This window comes from Pollicipes pollicipes, unplaced genomic scaffold (assembly GCF_011947565.3).
Source record: "Pollicipes pollicipes isolate AB1234 unplaced genomic scaffold, Ppol_2.1 Scaffold_5724;HRSCAF=6776_pilon_pilon_pilon, whole genome shotgun sequence".
NCBI lineage: Eukaryota > Metazoa > Arthropoda > Thecostraca > Pollicipedomorpha > Pollicipedidae > Pollicipes > Pollicipes pollicipes.
Genome location: NW_023596746.1, coordinates 26,379,543 through 26,406,110, shown reverse-complemented (window position 1 = coordinate 26,406,110; position 26,568 = coordinate 26,379,543). Strand labels below are relative to the sequence as shown.

The window sequence follows — 26,568 nt, the reverse complement described above, 5'->3', positions numbered from 1 at the left end:
CTAACTACGCACTAACGACGCGCCGAACACGCTCAGGTGGACGGCCTCGTCCTGCGGCCAGATCACGGCGCTGCCTCGCGCCCAGCTCGCCGCTCACCGACGGACGGCCTGCTCACGTCTCGGGTGAGCGCAGGAGGCCCCCGCGCCTCCGGCGAGAGCTGGGCGGCCACACCTCGAGGGTTCACTTCCCGGGCTCACGAGGCGCGAGCTCTTGAGCGAGAGCACATGTCTCGAGGTGAGCTCCCGTCTGAGGGGAGCTCACGCCTCCGGGAGCTCACGGCTGAGGGGAGCTCACGCCTCCGGAGCTCACGCCTCGAGCTCGCGGAAGAGAGCGGCGACAAAGGAGCGCGGCGACGGCCGGCGGCCGGTCTGCCTCGTTGAGGTGCTGCAGGTCCGCCGACGTGAGTTTCCTCGTATGCGCGCCGGTACTCCCGGTCGTACAGCGCTGCAACACGGGCAGGCGGGACGCGGTTACAAGCGGGATCCCAGCGGCACAGCTCCAAGTCAGGGGAGGCCGTGACATCTGCTCCGGTATCGTCTGACGCAAAACAAAGCCGCCGGTCACAGGCGGTTAAAGCAACGTAAACACGGTCATAAATTACGTTAAGGCTAGATAACGCCTTTGATAGCTCGCCATCATCCACCATTCACAACCAATTAAGGCATTGCTTTACACTATTTCATGGCATCGAGCGATCCTGGTCAATGCTACGCCCAAAAGCCGACATGGCACGGTCTGAGGCGGTCAGGAGCGGGCCGGCAGCGGCCCCGACTCACTGAGGTCGATGTTCTCTCGGCCGAGCGCCGAGAACGCCAGGAACATGATGTCCCGGTAGGTGGAGAAGTGCTTGTCGCGCATGCGGCGCGCGCCGATGTTGGCGCTGAGCGTGCTGAGCGCCGCGTCCAGCGTGGTGCACTGGACGCACGAGAGCACCGCCTGCATCGTGCTGACGGCGGACGGACGGCGCGTCAGCCGGGCGCACGGGTGGGCGGCGCGCGCGCGGCCGTCGCGCGGAGGACCGCCCAGAACAGGACCATTTCAGACGCGAGAGACGATAGCGGGGAGGGCTGAGTTCGGGAGAGCGGGAGCCACAGCTCGCACGACAGTGTGCGTCGACATGCCGCACTACGACGAAGTGCAACGCACGCATTCGGCGAACATATAAACGCATCTAGAAATTTGCAAATCAAACGTAATCTAATGGCCACCAACGGGAACCCAGGACTAATACTGACTTTGACATCAAAATAATAGTATGCAAAAACACACGTGCGCAATGCCGTACTCGTTAAGACTCATGTATATAGACAGAACGGGCACAGGAAAGGCCCGTCTGTATTCCCGGATCGACCGTCGTGCTCTGCCCCACCGCAGCTCGCGGGCCCGATTGGCGGCGACCCAGCGGCCGAGAACTCCCGCCACGACTCACGTCTTGGAGACGGCGACGTCGTCGGTGACGAGGGCGTCGAACAGCGGCGAGCGCAGCGGGTTCTCCTTCCACTGCACGTACATCGGCTGCACGATCTGAGGCCAAGCGCAGCACACGTCACCGTCACGTGACGGCGGCGGGCTGCCACGTCACACCGACCGCTCACAGAGCGGCCGTCCCGCGACGCTCCGCCGACCGGTGCTGGCAAGGGGGAACACCCCGTCCGTTTCACACCAAGATTTCTAAGAGTCATCTGTTTGTGCACTCTAAAATTTTGGATGGTTTAACGACGAATTAAGGTGTCATCGGCATTACCGTGTGCGGTTACTTGACACCGTTCATCCGTATAAGTTATCAAGGTGAAAAGCACGATTAAAACGGATCTTACAGCCATCATCCACGCGCCCTTTGGCACGAGAAGCCCCTGACGGACGCGCGCCCGTTTGGTGCGACAGAGCGTGGGTCCAGCTGGCCACACGCCTTCCGGACTCTGCGACCCGGCGTCCCACCTCGTCGTGCAGCTTGGGGTTGTCCCAGAGGCAGCGGACGAGCACGCTGGTCCAGGTGACGTCCCGCCAGTCGTCGGCCGGCGCGCCGCGGTCCAGCAGCAGCCGGCAGCGCAGACAGAGGCCCGGCAGGTGCGAGGGGGCGCTGATCCGCTGCATGTACCACACCTGGGACAGGGCGGTGATGATGATTTGGGCTTCAGAGCGTGCCGGACACCCCGGCCACGTGGCGCCCACAGCTGACCTCTTATTCAAAAATGAGTGGTAACAGTAAGGAGACAAGGTTACATCAGATCTATGGCATGGAATTGCGTGTCTCCAAGAAATTTAGAATCTGGCCGTCTTTAACCAAACTCGAGTCATCTCTCAAGATGCTAGCGAGCGTCTGGCGCACGGAGCCTGGCCCAAAATAGCGCAAGCGTCCCAGACAAAGTGGCCACAATCTATCAAGACATGCCGCATCATGTAACACTCCCCACAGCGAGAACATCGCGGCTAGGCCAGAGCGAGAGGTCACGGCAGGTGGGCACGGCGCGGGTCGGCGGGGTGCGGCTCGTGACAGCACGGCTCCAGAACCTCCCGATGTTTTCACGACACTGTTAGTGTTGTCACGGTGAGAACCCTGGCATCGGATTCGAGACCCCCTGACGTTCCGACCCGCCAGCTGTACGTCTGGCGTCGGACACGCACCAGGTTCCAGTAGATGATGGGGTGCTGGTCAACGAAGGCGGGCGCCGAGAGGCAGCCGTGGCCGTCGTGGTCCATCACGTTCTCCACCTCCTTCCTGAGCACCAGCGGGCTCAGGTACGGCAGCGTGATGGGGTCCAGCGGCGCCCCGGCTGCGCCAGGACACGGCATCACGCGAGCGTACACCCGTGCATTCACTTCGCACCGCAGATCCAGAGCTCCACAACGGGCAGGTCGGCGATCGTGCTCAGTCCGTCTCCTGGTCGCCGGCTCCGACCTCATGTTATCACATGGACTGCCCGCAGATCGGCATTAAGGCGCAGTCGGTTGGCTGGCCGGCCCGACCGGCAGCGGTGAACACCAACAGCAGCACCGGCAGAGCTGGGCCGCCCACCCCACGCTCGCCGGCCCGACCCCGCGCCCGGGACTCCGCCCGTGCTCTGCGCTGACTGCGGCCACGGCACGGGGCGAGAGGGCTACTGACCGCTGGGGTCGCCGGGCAGGTGCAGCTCGGCCGTCCGCTGCTGCCGACTGAGGTTGCGGAAGTCGCGGATGTGGACCGTCAGCAGCGGCACGAACGGCTTCCGGCAGAACGGACACCTGGCGGGCAGCAGCCGCCGCGTCACGCACAGACCACACCGGTGGCCGCCTCCTCGACAGGCGGCCGATGGCCCAGCAAACGGCACGGAGACTAAAGTAAAGAGACAAACTCCACTTCAGCAAACGACACACAAAGCGACACACGAAATAACTGCACGTCACAAAAAAGCTATCAGACCTTCGGAAAACGGTAACAACGAGGACATGCCTGTTTAACTGGATCTCGTTCAACGTGAAACTGCGGAATGCTGTCCTCTGGCTGCTACAAACTGCTACATGGAGCCAACACCAGTCGGAGCCCCGTTCCCCCATCCGGAGTGAACATCTCTGCCCGGCCCGGCCGTCGCGGCCGCCGACTCACTTTGAGTTGAGGTTGCTCTCCTCCGCCGACCAGCCCGCCATGATGTCCTCGTCGTAGACGGTGGCCTGGCACTTGTAGCAGCGGCTGCACGAGGTCAGGGCCAGCTCTACGGCCACTGGCTCCAGCGGCGGCGGCAGCGGCGGTGGCAGCGGCGCCACCAGCGTCAGCTCTGGCGTCACACGGCACCTCAGCGTTAGGTCCGACGTCAGAGGGGAAAAGCGCCAGCACTGCGAGGATCAGCACCGTCGTCAGCTCCGCAGGGTCAGCAGCACCAGGGTCAGCTCTGGCCAGTCAGCATCAGCGCCGGCTCAGCGCCGTCGGCCCTCTCTGGGGGTCACGACCAGCTTGTGCGCCAAACGTAGCGCCCGGATATGTGCTGGGCTGAACAGTCACGGAGGAGTGCGGCGTCAGGGGAGAGCGGAGATGCGCGGAGACACGCGGAGACACGCGCCCGGCCGGCGGCCGGCGGCCGCTCCCTGGCTCGGCCGCCGCCGATGAGCGGCCACTCACCGGAGCTGGACTGGGTCTCGTTGAAGAGGCCGTCGCACCAGGTCTCCGAGAAGCCCGGTATGACCTCGGCCGAGCCGGCGTGGCGCATGTCGTCCAGCACGTCGTCCTCGCCGATGCTGGTCCTGCAGCCGGTCAAGCAAGTCAGACCAGGTCAGGTCGGGTCAGCCATCAAGCACCACATAGTCAGGCTCGGCCAGGAAACTCAGCCGTCTAGAAACATGACACCTGACCGTCCCACCGACGAAGAGGCCTGGTCGCTCTTCGAAGAGTGGCGGCTTTGTTGTCTGTCCTCCGTGGTCGTTTCCCTCATTCAAAAGCGACAGTTCACTTTCAATAATCGAAGTTTAGCCCCGAGGAACAAACAAGAAAACACGAATATGAAGGGGTTCGAAGAAATCAGTTGTAGTGTACCCGGTACTCGACTTGTAAACTGAGAGAGCATCAACTATACACCCGACCCGGCATGACACAAAGTTAAACACGAATGAGACCGAGCGCTGCTACAACGGTGGAAAACTTGACCTTGAGCAGCGCGACCCGGTCCGTCAAGCCGTTGCTCTTTGGGAAGTTCATATACTCGTGTGTGCAACCTCGGATCCCGGCTTAATACAGTTTCAAGAACGAGAACTGAATTTCTTCAAAAGTTGTGCTCTACAAATTCTACGACATATGCGTGCAAACTGGAACATCAGCACGGTGATCGTACAATTTGCTTCCCCGGAAAAAGTCGCACCACACGGTTGAAACCGAGTCCGGATCACGAGATAGTGGGTCCGGATCACAAGAGACCGCGTCCGGACCAGGAGACGCTGGGCCCGGATCACGATCCGGCACAGCAGCGACACAAAACTAACACCACTTGACGGACCAGACGGCGGGCAGTCGCACTGGCAGAGGCACGAGCCCTCGTGTGTCAAGCGTAAACCACGTTCGTCTCACCCGAGCGTTAACCACGGACCCGTCCTTCTCTGGCATGATAGGTCGATGGGAGATCTCCGCGCTGCCCGGAGATCGATCGGGGAGTGTCAATGTCACCCCTTCTCGATCTCCTCACGTAGGCCAGCAAGCGACCGGGGAGTGTCAGTTTGACCCCTTTTCGAAAACGGTATCGGGTTCGGCAGGTTGAGGCCGAGGCGAACTGGGCCATGAATGATACACATTAGACGTCTGGCGGGGTTCGCTGTGACAAATATTTGCAGTGCCAACGCAGCAACCATACGAAATATGCATAACTTTAAGTCCATCAACCTCACTGAATGAAACGCCAAGCCCGGCCTGGCCCCAACCCGCCCATTCTACGAACAATGCGATTTGTGGCTTGGCATGCGAATGCCACGTCGGTCAACTCGAGTCTGTAAACAAGGCACAGCGGACCGCTTCCAGTGTCTCAACTGTTGCACAAAAACCTGAAATGACGCCACTGAGGCCCAGCATTAATGCAACCCCTTTTGCTGGCAGGCAAACCGGGCTAGATGGTTTCAAGCGTTCAATATTCGTAATACGGCAAGAAGCACAAATACACTATAAGCCATCTTTCATTTTCAGAGTTGCATCACAATGGCCCACATGGTTCGAATTATGCGTGCATATAATCTAGAACCTTACGTCAACAGACATAGCCAAAAATATCGGAAATTGAATTTAGCCCCGTGCCTGGTTGCAAATGTGCTAAAATTATTCAATACTAATGCTCGATCCGTTACAACAGTTAAAAGTTAGGAGTTTCCACATATATATATATATATATATATATATATATATATATATATATATATATAAATCACTGACAACGGGCGCTCAGCACTTGCCACAGTTCGTTTGTATCTTCTGCTTCACGACCCGGCAGCAGTGACGTCACAGCGGGTCTCTCATTTACGCAGCATTGAAGCACCGGAGTGCGCCCCCCCCCCCCCCCCCTGGGTAAATCAGCGCCTGCTCGATTATTATGGCATCATATATTTTAATGTTGGGTACCGATGGTGCAATGGTTGAGCCGCGCTTATCGGAAATTGGAGGAATCATGATCGATTCCTCGCGGCGCACGCCCTTCCGCCAGGGTGAGAGACAGGCCACGCCACACAGCCTCAGCAGCTGAGCGCGTCCTAAATCCCCAACTACCACTGATATCACATTGATCTATTACGATCCCGTCACATGAGGGCCAAATGACCTCTGGGTGCAATGTCTACCAGCAGCCACGTGGGAAGGAGTAATATATATGTTCATAGAAGTAAGCGTGCGAGACTACATTACGGGTCCACTACAGCATTTCCAACATTCCAAGACAGGCAGGCTAGGCACGCCCCAAGCAGCTGAACTATTCGTTTTAATACAAACAGTACTGAACCTCGTGCTTACTGTGGGTCTACTCCGCGTCAAGACCACCAAACACTTCCTTGTTCAGCTGAGCGTGGAAAGTATTGACTACAGTACTGGGTCACATACACTCAAAATACTGTTAACCAAGGATGCCACACAACAACAGGGTACTATCCAACGAAAAATTTCACACGTCCCAAAGGCAGCACGAAATGTCATTCGCCAAGCTGCTTGAAAAGTGTAACTACCATCACCCATGACACGCCAGGAGATGCACGCGACAACACGGACACGTCGGTTGCAGCCGGTGCGTGCCCCCGAGTACGACACGACACGACACAACACTACACCAGCGCCAGAGAGAAGGGCAACAGCAACGTCTACCCAAGAGTCGCACAGCCAGTGAACAGAGGGGCAGTCAGATGTCCACCTGCCCTGTGCATGCGGCCGTGAGGGAGGGCGTCGATAGACAGACGAGAAGGAGCGAAGCCCCGTGGAGGTGGTGGAGAGGGGCGCACACCAACGCACATGCCGCCCGTCGGGCCTCACTTGTACCTGTACGCTGGATAGTGGAAATTCGAGGGCATGCTAGTGCCAAGACTGCGGACCGACGGGAGAGACAGAGAACAGGCGGCGGTTAGCACGACGGCGGCGCTCACGGCTATGTACACGAGAGGTCGGCCGGCCGCGCCGATCGCGTCTCGCGGCCCGCGTAGGCGGCGGCGCCGGCCCGACGACGCGCACGAGACGCAGCGCACGAGCGGAGACGCGGCCACAGCGGTCTGACGGTGTCCCACCGATCCCCTCCCGCCAGCACCATACGCCTCAGCCCGGTCCCGGACCGGTCACGGGTGCCGGACCCCCCCCCCCCCCCCGCCCCCCTCACCCTCCCCGCCGCGGCCGCCAGCCAGCCAAGCGACCGAGCATCGGCGGGCGCCGCCACACTCACAGGCTCATGGTCTTGGTGAGCGCAGGACTCTGGCTGGACATCACCTCCTTGAGCTCGTCCAGCTTGCGGTACACGGAGGTGGCCGCCGACCGGATGGAGCTGACGCCCGACTTGAGCAGCTCGTGGTTCTTCAGGCTGGCCGGGCTGCGGCGGCGCGAGGCGTCAGGCGCGGCTGGGGCGAGGTCGGCGGACGACAGCGCACGGCCGGCCACAGTTTTGGGCCGACAGGCCCGACAGTACACCTCTGGTCAGTGTCAGACACGGCGTCAGGCCAGTCGATGCTGTCAGTAAGCCGTTTTACCAGCCGAAAATGGGTCAATCAACAACCATGCTGCTGATGCATCTAAAGTTACCATCGCAAATCACGCAAAACAGCGTTGGAAGCGTGCACACAAACATGCAAAAAATTGGCCAGCTGTTCATTTCCAAGACAATGGTCCCAACATCACCACCAATTGATGAGGCACAGACCCTTACCTTCCCGTCCATACATTACGCTGATTCGACTCATCTAGAACTTGCAGCGGTCCGGCCCGCTCACCTACCGCTTCTTACCATTCTATGAAGCACACTTCCCCAGATCGCTCCGGTTAGACTTTTCATAGGCATAAGCTTTCATAAGCCTTCCTTACCTTCACTAGTTAGCTTAGCTTTAGTATTTTACTAGCATGAGCTAAACGGACGTCTGGTGAGCTTAACGGACCATACACGTAAAATGAGCCAGGCATCTGCTTAACTAATTCCAAGAGTTCATCCGCCCGTCTAACTCCCAATCTTGATCGCCTGTAAATACAAAAGAGCGAATGGCTTATGTTGAGGTTCTTGTCAGTCCGTAAGAAAGACAATACTAAAACAATTGTGGTACGCGTCGCCAAGTTACATAATAACGGTAGCCGTTTGCGATTTGCAACAACGAAAATATTTATCTTCCTATCCAAAATTGAGCAAGCGGCCACGGCCACCACACCCCATACCCCATCCCGCGTGAATGCTGTCTACAACTTATACACCCTCATCAACCCATTGGCGCAGCTCACCTGTAAATCAGCAGCTGTTGGCGCAGCTCACCCGCAGCTCAGCAGCCGTTGGCGCAGCTCACCTGCAGCTCAGCAGCTGTCGGCGTGACTCACCTGTAGCTCAGCAGCTGTCGGCGCGGCTCACCTGTAGCTCTTCATCAGTCCGTCCAGCTCGGGCGTGATGGTATCGATATGTTTTCGGAACCTACGCTCGGCCCGGCGCAGGTTGTGCGAGGCCAGGCTGGAGGCCAGGCCCAGCTTACTACTAGCGCTGCAAGAAGACGCAGGGGCGCTGACTGCCGTCCGACGGCGGCGGGCGCACGGCGGGGGCGCCGGCCGGCGGGGCCCGGCCAGCTAACGACAGCCTGGTCACCAGACACGGCACCGGGCCGACGGCCGCTGCCGCTCGCCTCGTCGCCAGTCGGCCGCAGCCCGCCGCGGCGCCTGCCCAGAGGCCCGGGAGAAACCCAGGCAGCCCGCGGGAACTATTTTTCTTTTCTCCGAAATGTGTCTAGTAATTTACAGTAGAATCTTTTGGGCTCAATTTACTTAAGCACGTGCCAAGCTTGTTGCCTGTACCCTGGACCCACCACCCCAGTCTTGCCTGTTCGGTTCATTAGACAATTTCACCTTAATCCCTTTCGCCGGGTGGAACCGTAGAGGGTTTCACGCGCCGCATGGCGGCCCCCTGCCGGGTAGACCCGCTCAGGACCATCGCCAGTCGAAATGTCCTGGGATTTTTACCCTATCCCAGTGGCTTAAGGGCCACTGAGTCAACATAAGAGTCAACATCTTTCCCCCACGCAAAGGAGGCGGCAAAATGAAAGCCGGATGCAAAAAGGGCATACACTCGATCCCGAGTCTTTTGACGCGACATGACTATTGTCTGAGCGCCGGACGAACATTTCTGGAGTGGCTGGGGCACAGCGAGACGGCGCCGGGCCGCGCGACAGCGGGCGTCCGTCCGGTGCGTGTCTGTCCTGTACGACTGTCCATGCACACGTCCGAGCCGGCGGCGACGGCCCGCGCTCTCGCGACCGCGTGGCACGGGCAGCCGGGAGCGGTCCACACGCGGCCGCGGCAGCACGGCTGGGGCCGTCCGCCCGGAGGGCGGACGCCGCGGGCTCCGGCCCAGGCCGCCACCACGCGAACGCGGGCACGGGGGAGCGCCGACGTGCGACCACTCGACCACTGAGCACACGCCGGCGTGCGACCACTCGAAAACTAGCCGACGGCAAGCGAGAGACGAGGCAGGCAAGACAACCGAGCACGAGCTACTGAAGCGCGCTCTAGCAGTTCGACGTGCGACAAGGGCGTGACATGCGCGCGCCGCTCCGGCGACGAACGTGGCGCGGCTCACCTGAACGGAAGCCGGAAGCCGGTCACAGCGCTGCTCGCCGGACTCGACGCCTTGCCGTTTTTGCCGAAAGACGGGCTGGCATCGCTGCCGCCCGGCCGGTCGAAGCCGTCGGCAAACGGCTCGGCCTGTGGGGAAAAGGCCGCGTCAGTGAAACATGTGAACGTCTTATTTGGTTCAGCTAAGATCACACTGTAGCGCCCGTAACGTAAACTAAAATTTCGCTCTGTCGTGTCAGTAAGCTCAAATAAGACAGCTCTAGAACCTCGCGGGAATTTCAAAAAGCCACCTGGCACTTCCCGCACCACGCAGCCACTGCTCTTGATGTGGAACACTGGAAAGACTCAGCAGACCCACGACTGCCCAAAGCACCGTCCTCCACCAGCTCCCAAGCGGCCCGCCCGGCCCCCCACCGCAGGGGCGCACCTTGAACAGGCTGGCCTTGCGGCTGGGCTGGCTGGAGGTGGCCGAGAGCGCGGCCGACAGCCGGCCCGACGACGGCGGGCTGTCGCCGGCGCCCAGCGCGCCCAGCGGGTCGTTCTCGGTGACGGGCGTGCGCGCCTGCAGGCCGCCGCCGACCGCCTCGGCCGCCAGCTCCAGGCTGTCGACGCTGCGCGTGTCGACGCTGCGCTCGCGGCTGTCGCGGCTCTCGCAGCGCTCGCCGGCGTAGTAGGCGTTGACGCGCTCCTCCAGGCTGATGTCCTGGCTGGCCGAGCGGCGCCGGTCGGCGGCGGCGGCGCTGGCAGCGGCGTCGGCCGCCAGCGCCGCCGCCAGCTCGTCGGTCCGCGGCTCGCGCAGGCACGCCAGGATCTGGTCGTCGTCGGCGAAGCTGGTCGACCTGCGAGGTGGTCGCGTTGGCAGGTTATGACGGAGCGTGGCGGCGAACACTGGCCTGGTGACGGCAGGGAACGTTGGCGACAGTGGAGGTTCCAGAATACGTCACATGCGTACCTTTCAGTACGAACTAGTGTTGCGATGATCACGGCAGCTCTCGGCTCCCGTTACAGGGCATGAGACGGCACCCAAGTCATGCAATATGATTTAACATGACCGGTTTGAATGGCACGATCGGCCTGCATCGACTTGACCTTCAAGAGACCTCAGATCGGGCCGCCAGCCGGTGCTCGCGCACACTGCCGCATGGCTTGCATGCGAAATGATGTTAAATTACTTCGGGGAAATGCAGTTCCCACAGACCAAGCCGCTGGCTCGAACGCCGTTTAAAGACCGGCCCGTGTCATGCCCCGGATCTGCGCCCAGACATCGACGTCGGCGTTCAGCGCTGGTATTGACCTGAGCAGCGATATCTGCTGGTGCTGGGGCGTGTCGTTGCTGAGGTGCCGGGCGCGCAGCTCCTCCTGATGCGGCGAGTCGAGCAGGTGGCGTGGCCCGGCTGCCGCGCCGGCGCCGCCACCGCCGCCGCTGCCGCCGCTCGCCGGCCCGCTCAGCACGGCCGCCTCCGGACAGGCCACCATCAGAACACCGGCCGAACTGTCGTCTGCGCGCCGGGGTCAAGCCAGGTCAGGTCAGGTTAGGTCAGGCCAAGTGGGCTCAGCCGCTCAGCCCTCCCTCGCACGCCATCGGTACAACGGCACGTGACTGGCCGACGCCTGAAGCCTGCGGCCCTGAAGCACAAAGTACTCCTCCCAGCAGTTGGGCACTCTCCCCGCCGCTGGGTACCCCTCCCCGTCACTGGGCGCCCCTCCCCGCCCTGGGTACCCCTCCCCGTCACTGGGCGCCCTCCTGTTGGAGTGCCACGAGCGGGCGGCGCGCCGCGCCCGGCTCGGCCGCAGGTGACGGGCGGCACTCACAATTGGCCGCCTGCGGCTGTCCGGGCAGCCGGACGCCGGCCGAGCTCTTGACGATGCTGCCCACGCGGGAGCGGAAGTGGTCCGACTCGGAGAAGTCCAGCCGGCCGAAGTTGAGCGTGCGCGCCACCGGCGGCCGCCCTGCCGCGGAGGCGGGCAGAGGTCAGGGCCGGCCTGCACCGTGCAGGGGCTGGCTGTGTTTGCTCTCCTCGTCAACCTTCAGACCTATACTCTGTCGTGAACGCGTCTGTCTGGTAGCTGCACGCATCAGCCCGCTGTGTGCGAATAGCAGGTGTGACATGACAAAGTGAAAGTGCAAATGACAAAAAGCAAATGCAAATGATAGTAAACAGCAAACCACAGAATCACGAAATTGCTGGGAATCACTGCAAGCTTTCAAATTTAATCGCCCTTCTTCAGCATCTACTCGCAGGTGACTGCCAAAGAAGCACACATTCAGAACATCTGATAGGACACACCGCATGCTCAGCGTCACTCCCGCCGAGACAGCGCCCGCTCCGAGATTCAAACATGCGATGCAAGACGCCGGTGCGACTACACCAGCTCCTGTGGCCTCCACCCGCCGGTCGTGCTGGGCCCGAGGGCCCGACTGCAGGGCGGACCAGCTGTGCGCGCGACCAGGCCGAGGTCGGCTCGACACGGCCGGACCGTGTGGTCACGGGGCGGGGGAGGGGCGGGGCTCACCTGTCCGGCCGTCCGGCCGGCTGAGGGAGCCCAATGACCGGCCGCTGCCGCCCGACGAGCACGACACACGGTCCGCGTCTGAAACCGGCCCGACACGGACGCAGGTCAGGGAGAGGGTGGCGGCCTGGCCGGGGGGTGCCGGGGAGGGGCGGAGCCGAGGCCGGGTATAGGTCGGGGGCTGACCGGGGCGCACCAGGGCGGGGCGAGGCCGGGTATATATCGGGGGACGGACTGGGCTGGACAAACTACAGGTCTGCGAGGGGGGGGGGGGTGGTCAGACCGAACACACCTTTGAAACCGGGCAACACAAGAGGGTTGAAGCAGGGCAAAGGTAAACTCAGTAAATGTAACCAGGACCCAGCCAGCTATAGAGCATCCGCAAACGGCACACAAGAGATGCAGAGAAGCCCAGACAGAGCACACCGTACTGCAGAACTGACCGACGGGTCGACCTCACAGTCGGCCTCGTACTGCACGCGGGACCGCGCCCGACACTGACCAAGTGACTGGCTGGAGGCCCCCGGGTCTCCGCCGGCCAGAGAGCTCTTCTTGTCGCTCCGCCGCGGACCGGCGCGGAACTCGGCCGCCGCCAGCACCACATTCCTGCGGTGCCACCGACCTCGGGTCACGGGTCAGCAGTCGCGCGTCACACGACACGGATCTCAGCTGATGGGTGACGGACTTACGAGCACTGCTCACAGATGACATTCGCCGCAAGACGCCTCCGACTACGACGAGACAAAGTCGTAGCCCACGCTACTGCACGGGATGCCAGCGAATCAGCCGGCGTTCAAATGACATCGCCAAGTTTGGCTTTATGCCCACGTCTTTTCAACGTTTTACCTGCCGTTTTACCAATGTGGCGTCCGCCGTTCCGGCCCAGATGGGGCATTACCCCGCTGCTACGAGCAGCACGAGGGCACGAGGGGGCGGAGCGGCACGGCGCACCTGAGTTTGCTCCAGAGCAGACGGCCCATGGCCAGCGTGTCGGTGGGCCACTCCGACTCCAGCACCGCCTTGTTGTAGTAGCCGTACGTCAGCGCGTTCGGGTGGATGCCCAGCTGCTTCATCTTGTACAGCACCTTGACGGCCAGCACGGGCAGCGAGTGCTGACCGCACAGCTGCATCATCACGCGGTAGCAGACCTGGGGGCGCACAGGGCTGAATTATCGCCCGTACGTACTGATGACGTACCAGCCACACTCGTGTGACGACGTGGCCCTGAACAACAGACCTAATTGTGGACAACGCAAGATGCCATTACACCGTTTGTTTGCAGCTCTGACAAATGTGCGTGCAGAATGCTTTCAGCAAGTCACAACCTGTACAATAACATCAGTCTTAACCACATTAATAACTGACCAGACGGCGCAATTGACGGGCTGGACCCAATTCATGCCTGATTCCACTTCCATTCATCCGACAAAACAGTTCAACCCATTCCGAGGCAAGGCAAATAATCGCATAACGAACCCCACCACACGTTTCCCATGCCAGCAAGCCACTCCACTCACCTCATCCACACTCTGCTGGAGTATTTTCTGCATGACGACCATGATCTGAAAGGCCTGATCCATGGCTGTCTTCCGGTCGTCGCAGGCCTCCACGTAGCTGGGCAGGTGGACGAACCACAGACTGTCGCAAAGCGGACACCACCGTCGATCAACCAGCGGATTGCATCCATACGCCGGCGTCCCTTTCCGCGGCGTTGCCTCCACCCCTGTACACTCGGTGCTGCGGTGCTGCCACCACACATCGCCGCGACACCACACTATAAGTGGCGTCAGCCAGAACTGAAACGCGCGCCTGTTCTTCACACCGGCAAACATGCTCCAGGGTATGACTCAATGTCCAACTGAGCGGTCACTGCTCCGCATCGGCCGCCTCGTTGTCGTACCGCGCATGTGTCACCGTATGCGCGCCATTATCCACTCCGACACGAAGCCGATCCGTCTGCGCGGCCCGGCCCCGCCGAGCGGCCTGCCCCACCCAGCCCGCCCGTCACCGCGGCGTCCCTGCCAGCTCGGCCCGCGCCCCTGAGCGCCGACCTGCAGCACCCACCTGAAGCACGTGCCGACCAGGTAGCGAGCCCAGAGGACAGGCGTCTCGGCCTGCTTCAGCGCCTGCTTGCGGGCCGACATGACCTCGTGTTTGGTGCGCCGCACCAGGGGCGAGGGCGCGGCGCCCGGCGCCGCGGCCGCCACGGCCGACCGGGGCCGCGGCGGCGTCGGCTGAGGCACAGCCGCCGCCAGGAACAGCTCCCGGTGCAGCTCACCGAACTCCTGCAGACGGGGCGGGGGAGGGGGTCAAGGCCGCCCCGAGGTGTGGGGAGATGGCGCAGAAGGCACGCTATCGGCCGTCCCGTCCCCACATATAGAGCGGGGGAGCGCTGTGAAAACATCGACACACCACATGAGGACGGTAGCCTGAACAAACACTCATACAGATGGACGCTGGCAACATGAGGGATTTGCTGCTATGTGACCCTATTTTACTAAACAGCTTCGTTGCCACATTTTCAGCGTTGAAGAGAACCCTAAATAGCCACTGGAGAGGCAACAGCAGGCCCGTTCAGGCGTTCCAATAGCCATCAGTGATGATGGTCATACGCGATAACCGGGAGACACCTCGACACAGTTCCGCGTCCGACAAACGCCGTGAGACAGCTGGCAGACACAGCCCTTCTGCGAGCCCGTGCACCGCCTCCTCCCCGGTCCGCAGGCGCGACCCTCCGTGCGCCACTCACGTGGTAGACGAACTGCCGCCCCTCGAACGGCTCCGGCGGCGGCACGAACACGGTGCGCTCGCTCTGCGGGTTGTCCGGCTCCAGCAGGCGGCAGTCGGGCGAGTCCAGGTCCTGCCGCCAGACGGCCGGCGTCAGCGGCGGCGCCCGGAGCCCGGCGAGCGGCGCTCACGTGCGCAGAGACGGCGGCGGGCGAACTCCGGCATGGGTGGGGCGTCACAGACACGCGTGTTTGGCGGACACTGTCAACGGATCCTCCAGCGCGTGGGGTGCGGAGGTCGGTTAGTTAGTCAGTGGAGTGTGTCAAAACTTAACACAGACAGCGGTGAAAAGTTTACCAGCTTAGACAGGGGAACGCTTGCGGTTGATTATAAGTGGCGGAGAAGGGGAGAGAGCTGCAGCAACACTGCGGCGTGATCTGTCGTCCGCACGTGTGCGAGCATACCTTGGCCAAACACTCGTCGAAGAACACCAGGTAGGCGTCCTTGTCAGAGACGAAGCTGCGTTCCTCGATGAACCGGATGAACGACTGCGTCGTCATCATCATCTGGTAGAACTGGTGGTGCGCCTTGTCTCGCGACTTCAGGAACCCTGAAATGCACCACGCATGACGAGCTCGGTGGACACATCCACGTTTACGCCACATGCATGACAGCTGACAGAACACCCAATATCACTTCAGCGACGGCCGAATCTGTAATTCATCTGCATATTTACAAAATAGCGTCACGGAGGCGGGCTTTCACGACATCAAGCCGTTTGCACGGTTGGAGCCGGCCTCGGTGAGCGGGTGGAGAGCGCGAGCCCGCGGCCGGCCGCCGTTCCACCGGCGCTCACCTTGCAGGTCGAAGAGCGAGCTCGGGTCCGTGGTGCCCATGGTCGGCTTGGACTTGATGGGCTTCAGGAACGCCTGGTAGCCGCGCAGGATACTCGCCATGAACCTGCGGCAAGGGCACGCGACTGCGGCTGTCATCACCGCAGCGACTGGCGTCAGACTCGACGAACTAGTCACCGGCACGCTATCCCACGGACTCCGACGCGGATACCACGCTGCAGGGCGCGGAAGAGTAGCAACTGGGAATAGTACCCCCATACGTCGATTGATAGTCTGACGACCCTCATACTGAGATTGCGCTCGACGGCAGATTTTCTACGCGAAACCCCTGTACTGGCACGTTAGTTATACCTCTATGAACTAGCATACCGCAGGCCCGCGATTGGTACCAAAAAGATGCCCATAGGAGCGAAAGTTACAGGTCGTATAAAATACACCTCGATCTAAGACAGCCATCTAGCTGTATTTTGTACGGGCTTTTTGTATAGTCTGAGATGGCTGTTGAGACTTCTTTTTATCCTTGTAGAACAATGTGAAAGAAAGGGTTAAAGAATTGCAGCGGACTCCCATTAAACTAGATTGTTGGTGCGCCCATTTGTAATGATTGCATAGCATTGGTTTTGTAATGATCATGCAGTGTTTGTCAAATGTATATGCTATGTGCCACGTGTAAAGTAAACAACACAATTTTTAAAAAAAATACAGCTAGATCGTTTGTGACAAAGTAGGCCACGGCGTCGGGCTGACCTAAGGAAGGCCTCCTGGATCTCGATCTCCAGCTGGTGCTCCATCATCTGCACCTTCAGGTCCATCTCTGGGCTGCCACCCTTCACCTGCAAGAAGATGCAAATATATCTGACTAATGCAAATATATTCGGACCCACTTTCGAACAGCGAAGACTGCCGACTCCCTCGATACTTTGATACCACCGTTTGCCATTAATGCTGTTTGGTCCATTGATAGGAGCGTGTTATCAGCATAAGAACTCACAAAGCCAAGAAACTGCGATCTCAACAGTCCCTCTTGCTCACTTTGTTGCTGCAGTGTTTCAATCTGCAGCATTTCCCGATATGGCCCAAGGCAGGCCTCACAAGTGACGCTATTTCGAGTGCCCTGGACTTCAGGGGCTCATGTTGTTTCTTTTGGTCCGGAATCTGCCGCTTTCTACGATTAAATCCGGAAGCCCGTTAACGAATGGGCGTACACAGCGGGGATCTGTCATGTGGCCATGTTGGACAAAATTTGACACCGTATAATTGCAGACGCCGCGAGCTGACCCGTTTCCTGGACATGGAGTAGAGTCTGTCGAACACGGCCTCCAGGGAGTGCCGCAGCTGCTTGCAGGCCTTTCTGGGCAGCAGTTTCGTCACCAGGTGTCGCTTCTCCTCGGCGCTGGAGACAGAGCGTGCACTATCAACCACACAGTCCTATGCAACCATGCGATTATCCAAGGGTATGCCACTTATTTCGCAACTCCCGGCAAATGCAACGGTAACTAGATGTCAGGCAAGTTGGATCCCGTTTTATAGAGCAAGTATGTTCGCATTTTTTAATGTTTGTTCTAAAAGCGCACTTATTTCGAACGCTGCTAATGAATACGCAACTTTCATATTTACTTTGCCTATTAATTTTACACTGATAACAAATAAACCCACTCCAACAGCAATCGGCAAGTCCACACCATACAGCCAAGCCAAAGCCTAGCAGCATCTACCCCTTCCCATCGCACCAGGGCGCCGTTAGCGCGCGCAGCGACCTGGTACCATGATGCCGCTGCCCGCCGCGCTCGCTCACATGAAGATGGTGTTGGTGTCGAGGTCCACGCAGGTGACCTCCGGCGGCGGGTCGTACATGTCGAAGTAGCGGCTGTCGAGGCCCACCAGGAAGGGCAGCGGCGCCGACAGGATGTCGGCCAGCCCCAGCGGACACAGCGGGATGTACGGACATTGCCAGACGCACGGGAAGATCATCTGCCGAGCGACGGAGCCCGGTCAGCGTGCGGCGGGCCCCAGAGGACACAGCGGCATGTACGGACATTGCCAGACGCACGGGAAGATCATCTGCCGAGCGACGGAGCCCGGTCAGCGTGCGGCGCCCCCCCCCCCCCCCCCCCCCCCGACGCCGCACGCCGCAAGGCGCTGGACATGTGCCGCCACTGACTGACCATGCCAAAGTAACGACACTGCAGACGACCATATCATGACGATAACGTGCGAACGCCACGCGAATGAAACCAGAGGGACCTAACCTTCAAAAACGTTTGAATATTTAGTCACTGCTGCTGACAATGAACGGTGGCGAACGTGCAACCCGTCAGCTTTATGACGTCTTAAAATGTGGAAACACCACGGCACGCCTGCCCACGTTATACGACATTGCTGCACACACAGATACATGTATGCTACGTGAAGACCAATAACACATTCCGTACCGTCGCCCCCAGTGGGCACGAGGTTCTAGCCCACGCGGTCCCCACCTTACCAGCGCGTCAGCTAGCATTGCCCTTCCCCCGCCCCAAAATATCCCCGCCCGGCGCGGCAGGTGCTCACCAAGGAGACGGCCTCGGCCACGCGCGTGAGCACGTCCGGCCGCAGGCTGTGCAGCAGCAGCTTCTGCTCGGTGAGCGAGAACAGCAGCACCAGCAGGCTGTTGTCGGGGCCCAGATTCTTGAGCAGCTTGCAGAAGCTGGCGCCGCTCTTGGGCAGCGGCGACGAGTGCGGCTGCGCCACCACCATGGGCGCCCCGCCGTCCAGCTGCACGTGCACGTACGGCCGCGCCACTGACGGGAACGGCACCTCCAGCAGCATGTGGCTGATGTACCTGCGGGAGGGGCGGCGTCAGCGGGCACGGGCGGCAGCCGGCGGCGCTCGTGTGGGGGGTGACGCGCAGGTGGTGACGGTCGACAGTATTCACACATGTGGGGGCAGAAAGACCCCTGCCGTCGGCGCACCCAAAACACTACGATACGGTTTCAGCGTGTCAAAATAGTGAAAATGACCTTACAAAAATCCACCGGAAAAGCATAAAACAGCTCCATAAGACTCTAAGCGCAGCGCGTGATTGGCCGCACATCATTGTTTTACTACTGTTACGTGCGTTAGCACAAGTTACGAAATCGAAGACAGCGTTATTGCTCTGCTGTAACCGCTGCACTTATAAAAAAAACACTTTCTAGACACGAGCTGGCAATCTCTTGGACAGATGTTTTCTGCCTCGCTCTCCGGGCTAAATCACGGCCTTCTCAGCAGCCAGTGTTAGCTGCGGGCCGGCCGTCCCCAGCCTGACCCCGTCAGTCAGCCCGGTCCCCGAGCTGCCGGCGGCGGGCCCGGTCACCGAGCAGGGCGGCGGCTAACACACCTCTCCAGCGGCACGGCCGTGGCGCGGCCCGAGATGGCCGTCTGGTGCAGGAACTGCAGGAACTTCTCGAACGTGTCGAACAGCGGCCAGTGCGACAGCACGCCGATCGACTTGTTGGTGTTGACCGAGATCTCGGACGGGTGGTGCGTGTCGATGCCCAGCTGGAGCCGCTGCTGCTCCGTCAGCCGGTCCTCCGGGAACCGCTCGTAGAACGTGATGGAGCTGCCGTACACCTGCCGGTGAGCGACGGTAAAGCTCGAAGGTAGGGGTGGCCGAGAGACAAATGGCGCATGAAAACAACATCCTGCGTTAACGGAAAAACAGGTTAAGGTATGACGACTACGCGGTAGTATAAATTACAGGAGTGGTGTCGTAGGGGACTGGAAAGACGAGCGGTAGAGATAGGTCGAGGGCAGGGACGGCGGAATGACGACACAAACGGTCCGCGCAGCTCAATGACAACACTACGCAGACTAGACCCAAATAAACCACTGCAATGCCGGCGACAAACAACAAACACCGCAGCCAAAAACAGAAGCGGTCAACAAGTGCCTATGCTGAGACGATATGCGGGAGAGTGAAACACCACGGCTCCGTGTAGCACGCCACAGCGTCCGTGTCCTGTGTTCCCACCAAGGCCGTGCCGCGACCGCGCCGGCCGCCGTGCTGCGCGAGCCCACCTTCTCAGCTCCCTCAGCCACGGTGAACACGAAGGTGGAGAAGACAGGCTTGGGTGTGGCTGCCTGGGCGGGCCAGCATTCGACGGTGGCGCCCATCGGCAGGCAGAAGAGCGGCACCGACTCGGGCAGCGGGAAGTACGGCCGGTCCTCCAGCGGGAACCTGCTCAGCAGACCTGCCGGCCGGCAGGCGGCACGGCACCGATCCGGATCAGGCGCGGAAACAGCCGAGACGACGCTCAGACGACGGCGGGGCATAAAAGGAGCGTGACACGGGGGCTGACAGCAGACGCCAACAAGACTGGTGACGACATTGTAGGGTGCGGGTGGGAGGTGGAGGGGCCGAAAGCGACACACGGTGAGATACTTATCACGCGCATAGCTCGAGAACAGGGAAAGTGAACTGGATTACCAGCTCTGCTAGTAGGGGCACGCATTGCGCAATGGCAGACACGCCGTGAAATGCGACCCACTCACGTCGGAAACCGTCGCTAAATTGAAAATTTCAGCAGCAGTCGTTAACCGGCGGCGCGATCTAAAGTACCATAGACCCAACCTTCCCATCCCACATGCCCCGTTTACAGCGTGATTGGAGGCTACCCTTACCAGGTTTGTAGACGACCTTCGTCGGTTGTCGCATCGACTTTTTGTAGCAGATGTACACGTCAGAGCCGACCATGCCCTTGTTCAGCGTTTTCGGGATGATGCAGTATGTGTGTGGGGGCACCTGGAATAATGTTGAACAGTCAGGGCAATCTGAAACTAGCTGCGACCGAAACCTGCTAGTCCCAAATACTTTCATGACAATCATGATGCGTAACCCAACAGAAGGCAAAATCATCACGCTACTTATGACGAACTCTCTGCAGTATTTTCCAGTAGGCTCTTGCTAAGCCATATTATTGGCTGTATGTTGTACTGTGACAGCCAACACATCAATGCACGTGGTGCGATTCCCTCGTTGCTGAAAAACTATAGCCAGCAGGCCTCTACCTGGCACTAGACCTTCAGCAGCAATTCATCTGGCATTGAAGGCCCCTGTCGCAACTGCTGGCGTGCGTGCACACCCCGGGCACCAAACCACCGAAGACCAGGGTGCTCCGCGTCACGCGCTACCTCTCAGCAAACAGATCAGGCGTACTCCCACTTCACGTCACGTTCGACATGACGAGTATTACTCCCAGCAAAAAGAACATGTTGCTGATCCCTACAGTGACCCAGCTGACATTCCCGGAGACTGACCGCCTCCCGCCATAACCCCGGCCCTCTGCCCGGGCGGCGGGCGCACGCCGCCGCCGAGCCCCGGCCGGCTCACCTCATCCTTGGTGAGCACGATCACGCAGATGTCGGTGACCACCAGCTCGTTGCAGGGTGACGAGTCGGACGCGCGCCGGTACGTGATGTACGTGCGCGCCGTGCTGTTGTTCACATTGGCGATGCGGCCGGCCGGCGTGAACTCCACCACCTGCGAGTCGGGCATCACGTACTCCTTGCCGTCGTACAGCACCCTGCGGGGCGGAGGGATGCCGTCAGATGGAGGCTCCACCATCTCCGAGTGGGGCATCACGTACTCCTTGCCGTCGTACAGCACCCTGCGGGGCGGAGGGGTGCCGTCAGATGGAGGCTCCACCATCTCCGAGTGGGGCATCACGTATTCCTTGCCGTCGTACAGCACCCTGCGGGGCGGAGGGATGCCGTCAGATGGAGGCTCCACCATCTCCGAGTGGGGCATCACGTACTCCTTGCCGTCGTACAGCACCCTACGGGGCGGAGGGCACGCTGCGGTCTTGACGCGGTACACCAGGCCGTCGTCGGGTAAAAGGTGGCGCATTTTCAGGGGCACTTTGGTGACGGAGGCCCAGATCACAGTGAAAAAGACGGAACGACACGATATTCACAGAAGTTACGAGCATTCCGCCATTACAGCCTTTGTGGGATGGTCAAGATTAGTGTTTGACGACTTGAAACTCCATCACTCCTCGAGCCGCAGCCATCACCAAGCGAGTTGCTTCCGCATGACTGCATCTTCGTCCGTAACGGTCAACGTTACCACACAAAGAGGTGGTCTGAACGCCACATACGCCACCGATTTGCAATATCGATTGGCTATATTGCGGTTGGGGGCGCGATCTATCGGTTACATGACGAAGTTAGTGTAACGGGAGACTCTCTTACCCGATATCCACCAGCGGCGGTTTGTCCCAGCCCCGTTTATAACAAAGCAGCACCTCCGGGCTGCGAATGCTGCCATGATTCAGGTCCGCCGACAAACCTGCCGGCAGTGGCAGACAGAAACGTCACGACACATCCTGGCCGAATGACCGCCCTCCAGATATTAACGGAATGGTACATAATCCATTATGCAATGTGGTGATTGTGGCGGACCGACAAATCAAGTCACGTCAAGCAAATCCGAAGCTACCAAATCAGATCATTTACAACCAAAAGCTTACACCTTACACGCAAAAGTATGTTGTGGCAATTTTTACCATTAAAACCAAAACAGCTGAATATAATCTTGTAAAGGCAGATATGATAGACCATCTGTAGAATTATATTTTGCACTCCTCCATCTGACCCACAGTTACATAAGCAGCGTGCATTCTTTCTCCCCGTTCAGCAGCAGCGACGGTTTATGCGGACGCCCATTTTCTCCCAGTCATAATACTGGCTCTGGTCATAAGCGCGAACTCACGGCAATGTTCAACATGAACGCACTGTTGCACCTCCCGGTCCTGCTTGCAACGGACAATGGCGGAGCAAAACCCACACCATTCATCCCTAATCTCTGCCGTTAGCCCCAGCTTGTACACTATGATACACACCGCGAAAACATCAGCTGAAACAGCCCACACGTTACCCTGACCCGCCGCTGGCGTCTGACGCACGGCTTGACCGGACGACGGCTGTATGACGCACGCTGTGCCATGCGCCAGCGACCTCTCTCACATCAGCCGTTTGTCCGCCGCGCCGACGGCCCCGCCCACAGCACCAGCCCGCGGCCGATCCTCACCCGTCGGCGTTTTCTCGATGCACCGGAAGCCGGACGGCACGGGCTCCTCGGCCGGGAAGATGACGGTGACGTCCGTGATGGGGGCGTAGTTGTGGGACGGCTTGATGGGGAAGTCCTCCAGCGGCGCGTCCAGCTCCTCCAGCTTCCAGGGCAGGCCGCAGTGGACGAAGTAGTCGGCGACCTGGCGGTCGCTAGGGTGCGACTCCATGGCGGCGTTACCGCGGCCGTCAGCTGCGCCGTCGTCAGCGTAGCCGGCAGCTCATCGCCACAGGTCCGGCGCCGTGATCAGCTGCTGAAGCCAGGCTGGCGTCAGTCACAGAGAGGGAAGAACCGAGGGTGCACAGCATTTGTCTCAAAATATTCCATGATATTTGCAACACACTTGGGGTTGCCACACAAAACCACCAATTGTACAAAATAGTGGCATATGATCTGCTCAGACTTCACCCAGAAGTGTTGCCACTGCAACACAACTGAAAGTAAGGTTTCTACTCATTTTGTAAAAACTGAAGTTGTTCTGATCAAAACCAATGGCAATCAATCACCATGAAGACTAAGTAAGGTTGGCCAAACTATTATTTCAGTGCCAGTTGCTAGCAAGTCTCAGCTCAGTTAGTATCAATAAGTTCCAGCCCCAGTGGTGCTGGCACAGTTCTTGCCAATTTCAAGAACTTTTGCATTTTGTCTGACGATCTTCAGGAGGTGTCTTTGTGGTGGCAAGGAATTAAGTGAAGACTTGTGCCTGACTCCATGTGGGATGCGAGCTGACTACAGGACCATCCATACTTTCATTGAGCCTGGGTGCAAATGATTACATTAAAAAGCCTTGCCAAGTCAAGGACAGAGTTAAGTCAGGCAGATTACTAGTGGCCACTGGGCAGACAACCACAAGAATCATGGATGCATGAAAACATAATACAAATGGCATTTCATCCATGTGGAACACGGTCAAAAGTACTGCCTTGTTACCAAAATACATGTCCTTCATAGGCCTTTGTGAATGCCATAGAACTCTACCTCAAATCAATAACGTGAGCAGTCAGTGTGGAACCGACACAGCAGCACTGTAATCTACAGTGTGGAACAGACACAGCAGCACTGTAATCTACGGTGTGGAACAGACACAGCAGCACTGTAATCTACGGTGTGGAACCGACACAGCAGCACTGTAATCTAGTGTGGAACAGACACAGCAGCACTGTAATCTACAGTGTGGAACAGACACAGCAGCACTGTAATCTACGGTGTGGAACAGACACAGCAGCACTGTAATCTACGGTGTGGAACAGACACAGCAGCACTGTAATCTACGGTGTGGAACCGACACAGCAGCACTGTAATCTACAGTGTGGAACAGACACAGCAGCACTGTAATCTACGGTGTGGAACAGACACAGCAGCACTGTAATCTACGGTGTGGAACAGACACAGCAGCACTGTAATCTACAGTGTGGAACAGACACAGCAGCACTGTAATCTACAGTGTGGAACAGACACAGCAGCACTGTAATCTACGGTGTGGAACAGACACAGCAGCACTGTAATCTACGGTGTGGAACAGACACAGCAGCACTGTAATCTACGGTGTGGAACCGACACAGCAGCACTGTAATCTACAGTGTGGAACAGACACAGCAGCACTGTAATCTACGGTGTGGAACAGACACAGCAGCACTGTAATCTACGGTGTGGAACAGACACAGCAGCACTGTAATCTACAGTGTGGAACAGACACAGCAGCACTGTAATCTACAGTGTGGAACAGACACAGCAGCACTGTAATCTACAGTGTGGAACAGACACAGCAGCACTGTAATCTATGGTGTGGAACAGACACAGCAGCACTGTAATCTACAGTGTGGAACAGACACAGCAGCACTGTAATCTACGGTGCACATGGCATGCAGTTCAACAACCACTCTATGTTTGCCCAGTAAGTTTCACGCTTTCTCATTATGATGCAGATGTGCTAAACGTTGTGCATACCCGGTGCTGTCCAGGGTATCCCTATTTTGATAAACAATGCCCTTTTAGATAATTAATGTGATTGGTGAAATAGCATTTGTTTACATTATTAATGTGGATGCATGCGCCACTGCATATGAGAGAAGTTGATAGGAGGCCCTCACATAAGAGGCTTAGTTAAAGATGTAGTTATCACATATTAACTTCAAAAAGAACATATCAAGCTAAGGGAGACAGAGTTATCTAAACTTGGGTTGGCAACACAAAACATGTGCAGTGTTTCTATTAAAAAATAATGAGCTCATAGCAAAGAATATAGAGAGTAGCATCAGCAACCACACCCTGCAACCACTGGCCATGCACTGTTTCTGACAATCAGTTTTAATGCAATACTGCCAAGAGGCAGGACCTTATCATTTTCCAGCTACTGAGATGCATAACATAGTGCAAATAAACTTTTGTTAACATTTATAGCACATAAATCTGTCCGAGCCCTGCATGCAAGCTGGGCCTGCTTGGCTACCTGTCTTTAGGCCCAGTTTAGAACATGTTTTGGAGCTTGCCTTGCAATCATATCATTGCATTATGTACTTTTGTCTGGGACAAAATCAATATGTGGCATTTGAAAATGCTACAAACTATATTTGCATTATTATATGGACATCCCACATCACAACAGTTAACACACATTGGTATAGCTTTTGTAAAATGCATCAGCTTTCCAAGAAATCGATTTCAGGGACTTATAACAAGTATATATTTCATGTTAGCATACTACAGGATAGCATAAATAAGCATAAATAGACCACCTGTCACCTACCAGGCTAGCTACACTACAGAATTCCCAGACTTGAATGATGTAAAGAGCAGTCCATTTCATGCATCTGCTGAATAACATCTAACAGAAATATGATACTAACATCAGCAATGTTAAGCACACAGTTTGTCTTGTTATCTTAGAGTTACAATGAACACACTTTGTTGCATTCTGGCTTGCCATAATTTTTTAACCACCCAAAACTGACTGGCAGAAACTTTTTCAGCCAGTTACTGCCAATCATGGCAAACAATATGTGCATATCATGCAAAATCATCCAATCCAATTATATCAAAGAGTTGATATATGGCTCCACCAGGCACACAGTGCCTAAAAGGCAGTTCTCCAATATTAGTTCTTAGAACAAGCCAGAGATCACTATTTACAGGATCAGATCTTCCTGAATACCAAAGTATGCCAAGTTATTGTTTCATTTGAAGTCCTTGCACAATGGAACCAAAAAGGTTTGGTGTTAACTTGTGCTATATGGCGTTGTCTATAAGGATTGTGTCAAGGTCACCATTTTGCAACTTAGTGTGAAATTCTGAAACACTGTAAGGACTGTGTGAGCCAGGTGGGTGCGCATGCCAGAATTCTATAACTGAGTCATTTCATACAAGCCACTCTGTCAGCGGCCTGAGTTTATTCAGCAAAAATTACGGCATCGGTGTTTCGCAAACTGGTTGTCCGGGATGGGAGTGACATAATATGGGCTGGGTGGCATCTCAGAGCCAATTACAATCCGAAGTTGTGAGCGTCAAATAATGTGCAGAAAAAGGTGAAGTTCGTGACCCGATGAGAAATTTATAGCATGTTGCTGTGATTACTTGGGTATCTCTATCAATGCTACATTACCTTTGCGAAAACCAAATTTCCGTAGTCCAAACAAACGACACACATACCCACCACCCC

The 26,568-nt window shown here is 57.8% G+C and overlaps 1 protein-coding gene across 1 annotated transcript; it reads right to left on the bottom strand.

Moving 5' to 3' along the window:
* On the bottom strand, positions 1–26,568 carry LOC119102879 (C-myc promoter-binding protein). The gene is made up of 36 exons (XM_037226329.1): positions 26,512–26,568; positions 22,875–23,163; positions 22,037–22,133; positions 21,177–21,369; positions 20,468–20,588; positions 19,865–20,037; positions 19,185–19,417; positions 18,377–18,647; positions 17,622–17,797; positions 17,105–17,219; positions 16,574–16,659; positions 15,829–15,932; positions 15,437–15,582; positions 14,995–15,105; positions 14,489–14,530; positions 14,310–14,437; positions 13,763–13,883; positions 13,197–13,393; positions 12,748–12,851; positions 12,249–12,326; positions 11,547–11,684; positions 11,029–11,233; positions 10,499–10,573; positions 10,162–10,441; positions 9,739–9,863; positions 8,524–8,649; positions 7,363–7,506; positions 4,095–4,216; positions 3,585–3,753; positions 3,108–3,223; positions 2,627–2,775; positions 1,940–2,104; positions 1,431–1,525; positions 778–947; positions 402–445; positions 1–51 (listed from the first exon to the last, which is right to left on the bottom strand). The coding sequence occupies exons 2-36, from the start codon at positions 23,080–23,082 to the stop codon at positions 1–3; spliced, it is 4,878 nt and encodes a 1,625-aa protein (XP_037082224.1). The 5' UTR covers positions 23,083–23,163; positions 26,512–26,568.

What these genes read in the sequence shown, in the direction of transcription:
- LOC119102879 (XM_037226329.1), bottom strand. Translation starts at nt 23,082, where the DNA reads ATGGAGTCGCACCCTAGCGACCGCCAGGTCGCCGACTACTTCGTCCAC. An exon ending in TGGCTGAGGGAGCTGAGAAG is followed by an intron (nt 19,418 to 19,864) that starts GTGGGCTCGCGC and finishes GCTCACCGGCAG; the next exon opens with GTGTACGGCAGCTCCATCAC. An exon ending in CTCACCAAGACCATGAGCCT is followed by an intron (nt 4,217 to 7,362) that starts GTGAGTGTGGCG and finishes GACCGGCTGCAG; the next exon opens with GACCAGCATCGGCGAGGACG.